This window comes from Schistocerca piceifrons, chromosome 7 (assembly GCF_021461385.2).
Source record: "Schistocerca piceifrons isolate TAMUIC-IGC-003096 chromosome 7, iqSchPice1.1, whole genome shotgun sequence".
In the NCBI taxonomy this organism is placed as follows: domain Eukaryota; kingdom Metazoa; phylum Arthropoda; class Insecta; order Orthoptera; family Acrididae; genus Schistocerca; species Schistocerca piceifrons.
In genome coordinates this window covers 324,732,809-324,740,191 of record NC_060144.1, presented here as the reverse complement: position 1 = coordinate 324,740,191, position 7,383 = coordinate 324,732,809, and the positions used below count along the sequence as shown (strand labels likewise).

Sequence of the window (7,383 nt, the reverse complement as noted above, 5' to 3'; positions counted from 1 at the left end):
TCCACTGAAACTGAGATTGTCTTTGATGGTAGTTGTTCGTACGAACCGTGTAGATTTTTTGATAGATGCATTACTAAAATCAAACCACAAATAGCATCTGAGCACATCATCTTCTTACTGGTATGTAGTGTGTGCTGTATGGAGAGAATAAATAACCAAGTAAAAGTGTCTATGTTGTGATCTGGACAGACGGTATTTCCCACAAACAAGTTTACTTCCGCTGGTTATCTTAGGATAGTCTTACTTGTGAAGTCAGGTGATGTTCTTCCACGATAGAGCTAACATAGCAGACTTTTGTCTTGTGCTTCTTGACTGTAGCTGAGTTAAACCAAAGAAATTGATTTCTGAAGTGCAACATTGCACTCCCATCATGTGTCACTATGCCTCTGAGTGTCTAAATCGTATCATTTCAACTATGGTGGTCGTGTCTGTAGGGAGGCGCAGTACAATTCATGTGTACATCGGATAGAACATGATTTACAACTGACTACAAAGGTCTAGGAACACATTCTATCACACAAACCAAATCATCCAGCAAGATTAATAACAAATGTGCTTTCAAAGAACTTTATTAATTTTGACTCGAAATACAGCCTCATCACATTACTTTTTGTTCCTAAAGGCAGTAAAAGGTGGAGGCCCACGAAGACAAAGAGGAGGATTAGATGCTTTTTTCTTTGTGCAAAGTTTAGGGAAGGCCTGCTTTCTGGGAGGGCCAGTGAGAAGCACGCCCTGTAGGGGCGATGGTGTAACATCCACTAAAGGCACCAACAGAGATACTTCAGGGGTGATCTTGCTGCCGCCAAAGATGGTGAGGGGCGGCTGCTCTTCATAACCAGTTGTTTCACAGCTCCCCAAGATGGTGCGGGGAGGTGTCTCGTCTTCGACAGTGTTGGCAGCGCCGCTCAAGGTGGTCGGAAGCGGCGGCTCTTCACAAAGGTAGTTGCAGCTGCCAGCAGAGATGGTGGGTGCCAGCGGCTCATCGAAATAACTCATCTCGCCACCGTCCAAGGTAGTGGGGTATGGTGGCTCGTCATCAGCTATGACGTTTCCAGTGCCTGGGGTGGTGGGTGGCAGTGGGTCAACAGGGGCATCAGCGTCACCGCTGCCAAGGACGGTGGGAGGCAACGGCTCTTCATTACCACCTGCATCACAGATCCCCAGGATGGTGGGGAGCAGTGTCTCATCTGCAATGATGTTAGCAGCACCGCACAAGGTGGTCGGAAGCGGCGGCTCTTCACAAAGGTAGTTGCAGCTGCCAGCAGAGATGGTGGGTGCCAGCAGCTCATCGAAATAACTGATCTTGCCACCGTCCAAGGTAGTGGGGGATGGTGGCTCATCATCAGCTATGACGTTTCCAATGCCTGGGGTGGTGGGTGGCAGTGGGTCAACAGGGGCATCAGCGTCACCGCTGCCAAGGACAGTGGGAGGCAACGGCTCTTCATTACCACTTGCATCACAGATCCCCAGGATGGTGGGGAGCAGTGTCTCATCTGCAATGATGTTAGCAGCACCGCACAAGGTGGTCGGAAGCGGCGGCTCTTCACAAAGGTAGTTGCAGCTGCCAGCAGAGATGGTGGGTGCCAGCAGCTCATCGAAATAACTGATCTTGCCACCGTCCAAGGTAGTGGGGGATGGTGGCTCGTCATCGGCTATGACGTTTCCAGTGCCTGGGGTGGTGGGTGGCAGTGGGTCAACAGGGGCATCAGCGTCACCGCTGCCAAGGACGGTGGGAGGCAACGGCTCTTCATTACCACCTGCATCACAGATCCCCAGGATGGTGGGGAGCAGTGTCTCATCTGCAATGATGTTAGCAGCACCGCACAAGGTGGTCGGAAGCGGCGGCTCTTCACAAAGGTAGTTGCAGCTGCCAGCAGAGATGGTGGGTGCCAGCAGCTCATCGAAATAACTGATCTTGCCACTGTCCAAGGTAGTGGGGGACGGTGGCTCTTCATCAGCTATGATGTCACCGCCGCCTGCAGTGGTGAGCGGCAGCGGTTTCTCTTCAGCAGCGATGTTCTCAACGCCTTGGGTGGTTCGAAGCAGCAGTGGCGACGGCGATGGCGGCGGTGGCAGTGGAGGCGGCAATGGCTGCTCTTCCCCAGTGATGGGGTAGCTGCCGTGCATGGTGTCGGTCATATTACAATCCTGGAAACAGAAGGATATTTGGTGTTGTGACTGACATTCTTGTATGTAGTACTGGTTGTATAGAAATCATTCGACTGTTATGTGAAGGGCATCAAATTTTTTGGATGTACACTGACGGAAAACATCGCAAAATCAAAATATAATTAATTCAGAGTATTGATATTTCGATAATATATTTTTCTATGTAACATATCTAACTCATAGACATTACAATTCCGTATTTCTGGATTTCTGGGAGGTTTTCGACACTGTACAACACAAGTGCCTTGTAGTGAAATTGCATACTTATGGAATATCGTCTCAGTTATGTGACTGGATTCGTGGTTTCCTGTCAGAGGGATCACAGTTCGTAGTAACTGATGGGAAGTCGTCGAGTAAAACAGAAGTGATTTCTGGCGTTCCCCAAGGTAGTGTGATGGGCCCTTTGCTGTTCCTTGCCTAAATAAATGATTTGGGAGAAGATCTGAGCACACGTCTTAGGTTGTTTGTAGATGACGCTGTCGTTTATCGAGTACTAAAGTCATCTGTAGGTCAAAAAGAAATAGCAAAACGATTTAGAAGAGGTATCTGTATGGTGCGAAAATTGACAATTCAACCTAAATCATGAGTGCTTTTGTTACACGATAAATCATTCAAATGTATGGGCCGTGAATACAACTAAATACCTTGTAAGGACAATTACGAACAGCTTAAATTGGAGGAAACACGAAGAAAATGTTATGGGGAAGGCTATCTAAAGAACATGTAACAGATCTTCTAAGGTGATTCCGACACTACACTTGTCCATCCTCTCTCAGAATACTGATGCTCGGTGTGCAATCCTCACCAGATAGGATTGTCGAAGTACATCGAAAAAGTCCAAGAAGGTCAGCACGTTTTGTAATGTCGTGAAATACGGGACAGTGTGTCACTACAATGATACGGGATTTGGGATGAACATCATTAAAACAAAGGATTGTTTTCGGAGGAATCTTCTCACAAAGTTGCAATAACCAACAATATTTTGTTGATGCCAAGCTAGATAGGGAGAAACGATCACCATGATAAAATAAGTAAAATCAGAACTCGTTCGGAAAGATGTAGGTGTTTGTTCTTTTCCCGAGCTATACGAGAGAGGAATAATAGAGAATTGCGAAGGTGGTTCGGCTAACCCTCTGCCATTCACTTAAATGTGATTCGCAGAATATCCATTTAGATGTAGAAGTACAAGATCACAAATTAATGTAAGCATGAACACGCTGTAGGAAATGTGAACTGGTGGTACATTAATAACCAGCGTAATCACCAGAATTTTTATTACAAACATTCAAACGTCCAAGCATTGTGTTGCATGATGCCAGATATCAGTTTTTGGGATGGAGCTCCATGTATGTTGCACGTGGTCAGTCAGTATAGGGATGATTACAGCTAATTGTAGATGACGCTGGAATTGTAGTCCAGTTTTGTCACATATGATCGATTGAGTGCTATTTGAAATAGCACCCCAGACCGTAACTCCAGGTGTGTTTAGCACACAGGCGGTTTGGTTGCAAGCCCTCAACTGTCCTCCTTCTAACACGGTCACATCAAGCAGGCCAAGGGAACATATCGACTTTCTCACGAGTGTTTTCTGTTACAATGGTGTCATGAGAGCGAGAATTATCTTGTTGGAAAACAAGCTTGGTACGCTGTTAAATGGCAGCACAACATGTCGAATCACCAGACTGACATACAGATCTGTAGTCAGGGTGCGTAAGATAACAATGAGAGTGCTTCGGCTGTCGTACGAAACTGCAGCCCAGACCATAACTTCAGCCGTAGCTGAAGTGTGTTTAGCACTCAAGACAGGTTGCCTGTAGGCCCCCAGCTGCTTCCCTTCTAACCAACACACGGGCATCAATAGCACCGAGGCAGAACCAGGTTTCGTCAGAAAACACAACAGGCCTCCACCCAGCCCTCCAACAATCTGCCCCTAGACACCGCAAATGGAGGTGTTTTGGGGCCATTGGATTGCACGCTACATGTCGTCTGGCTCGGAGCTGTCCTTGAAGTAGCCGAGTTTTAACAGTTTGTTGTGTCACCGTGGTGCCCACTGCTGCTCATATTGCTGCTGAAAATTCAGTAGCACGCGCCAGAGCCATACGACGAACACGATGTCTTCCATCTCGGTAGTGCCACTTGGCATTCCAGAGGCCGGTCTTCTTGCGACCGAACATTTTGGTGAGCAACGCAATATCGCAGAAGGAACATCCAGCTTCTCGTAGCCCTCTTACACGACCTCGTTCAAACTCAGTGAGGTGTTGATAATTGCTTCTTTGCCTTTTTAAAGGCATTCTTGACTTACATCAGCTAACCACATCCAGTCTCAAAAATAATTAACATTCACCATTTCCGGGCGGGAAGGAGCGCCGGTCCCCTGCACGAATCCGCCCGGCGGATTTGTGTCGAGGTCCGGTGAGCCGGCCAGTCTGTGGATGGTTTTTAGACGGTTTTCCATCTGCCTCGACGATTTCTGGCTGGTTCCCCTTATTTCGCCTCAGCTACACTGTCGGCGATTGCTGCGCAAACACGTTCTCCACGTACGCGTACACCACCATTACTCTACCACGCAAACATAGAGGTTACACTCGTCTGGTGTGAAACGTTCCCTGGGGGGTCCACCGAGGGGCCGAACCGCACAATAAGCCTGGGTTCGGTGTGGGGCGGCCGAGGGGTGGAGTGGACCGCGGTAGTCGTCGTGGGGTTGCAGATCACTGCGGCTACGACAGGGACGGAGCTTCTCCGTCGTTTCTAGGTCCCCGATTAACGTAACATTCACCACCTTACAGCTTGTTTTTCAAGTAAACCCGATTTGCGTCCCCATAGTGGTGCTACTAGCGCCACTCTAATGTGACTGGCGCAACAATTTAATAGACATCATTTTTCAGATGTATAAAGACGCCCATCATCTTCCGCTAATGTCACCTAACTCCCACTTGGTGTTATGATTTTTTGAGTCAGCGTTTTGAGCGGTATGAGAGATTTTAATGTTGTGTGTGACTTCGATTAGTCTGTGCTGTAAAGGATCACCATCCTAAGAGGGGAAAGTTTATTTTATTCACGACCACCTCCTTCGCGATTTGTGTGCGTTGTTCTAAGCGTGACACTGTAGCATGTACACTATTGGCCATTAAAATTGCTACACCACGAAGATGACGTGCTACAGACATGAAATTTAACCGACAGGAAGAAGATGTAATAATATGCAAATGATTAGCTTTTCAAAGCATTCACACATCGTTGGCGTCGGTGGCGACACCTACAACGTGCTGACATGAGGAAAGTTTCCAACCGATTTCTCATACACAAACAGCAGTTGACCGGCGTTGCCTGCTGAAACGTTGTTGTAATGCCTCGCGAAAGGAGAAATGCGTACCATCACGTTTCCGACTTTGATAAAGGTCGGATTCTAGCCTATCGCGATTGCGGTTTATCGTATCGCGACATTGGTGCTCGCGTTGGTCGAGATCCAATGACTGTTAGCAGAATATGGAATCGGTGGGTTCAGGAGGATAACACGGAACGCCGTGCTGATCCCAACGGCCTCATATCACTAATAGTCGAGATGACAGGCATCTTATCCGCATGGCTGTCACGGATCGTGCAGCCACGTCTCGATCCCTGAGTCAACAGATGGGGACGTTTACAAGACAACAACCATCTTCACGAACAGTTCGACAACGTTTGCAGCAGCATGGACTATCAGCTCGGTGACTATGGCTGCGGTTACCCTTGACGCTGCATCACAGGCAGGAGCGCCTGTAATAGATGTGTTACGACCCGTGGCTCTACCCTTCATTCGATCCCTGCGAAACCCTACATTTCAGCAGGATAATGCACGACCGTATGTTGCAGGTCCTGTGCGGGCATTTCTGGATACAGAAAATGTTCGACTGCTACCCTGGCCAGCACATTCTCCAGATCTCTCACCAATTGAAAACGTCTGGTCAACGGTGGCCGAGCAACTGGCTCGTCACAATACGCCAGTCACTACTCTTGATGAACTCAATGCCCAGGCGTATCAAGGCCGTTATTACAGCCAGAGGTGGTTGTTCTGGGTACTGATTTCTCAGGATCTATGCACCCAAATTGGGTGAAAATGTAATCACATGTCAGTTCTAGTATAATATATTCGTCAAACGAATACCCGTTTATCATCTGCTTTTCTTCTTGGTGTGGCAATTTTAATGGCCTGTAGTATAGATTCGACTCGCGAGAGCGTGTAGAGTGTAGTGGTTGTTTATATTGTCGATGACGGAGTGACCAAAAGCGACGAATGTGAGACTAAATTTACTTATCGGGCCGAGTTGTGGGGCTGTTAGCAGCAAGTCACAAAAAGGTGTCAAATCATCAGCGTCCAGTAAGCGAGATCCCAGCAGGGGCAGTAGCTTGCGCACTTTCTGCATCTGCACCAGGACACGCCCTATTACTTCTGTTGGTTGGCTCAGTCACTCAATCATTCTTTGATGAATCGCAATGTTCAGCATATCCTGACGCTAGGCAGAACGATTAGACACGTAAAACAATCACTCGGTATATTAAGAAAGACAATCAACTATCAGAAACCAATATGGCAGCTTGCATTAAATATTATTAACTCTCAGTATATTGCAATGTAAGCATCGTGTGAAAGGTGTCAGTAACCTGACTCCTTTGAAAAATCTAGGGCTTCATAGGACATAATATGACTGCCTCCTTTTCTTCTACGGCTCGCATAATGTTTATACGTGTAACTACCAGACAATTATCAAAGGATGGCTCCAATAACCGGAGATTATTCCATAGAATAACTGAGAATAAAAATGTTTAGCATCAGCAGATTCATTTCGTAATCAGGTCATTGCAATGAAGGACCAAAATATCTCGAAATGCACTTTTATACATCGTGTTTCACTTAGTGTACCACAAATGAGAGGCGGCCCTACCATAATACTGACCTGCCTTCACCTAAGCGTCAAATAGTCTGATGTATATGGGTAGACAGCCTTGCAAACACATTCGTCGTATTCCCTGTGCGAAGGTTTAAAACCATCAGTTTTAGCAATAGCCACATCATTGGTCATACGCAAATCCTGTTTTAAAGATGTGTGTCAAGTTTTTGGATCATGCAACTAAGCTAGGCTACATATAACACAGTGAGTAATATCCTGCATAGGTTAAAATTTGTGTTCCACTGGTGTGAGCAAGAGAGACACTTACCACCTGCGCCTTCTTGTT

At 46.9% G+C, this 7,383-nt stretch overlaps 1 protein-coding gene across 1 annotated transcript; it reads right to left on the bottom strand.

Moving 5' to 3' along the window:
- Nucleotides 1-603: 603 nt before the first annotated feature.
- On the bottom strand, nucleotides 604-2,127 carry LOC124805666 (verprolin-like). The gene has a single exon (XM_047266235.1). It carries the CDS (start codon nucleotides 2,125-2,127, stop codon nucleotides 604-606), a length of 1,524 nt encoding a protein of 507 aa, XP_047122191.1.
- Between the last annotated feature and the right edge of the window lie 5,256 nt (nucleotides 2,128-7,383).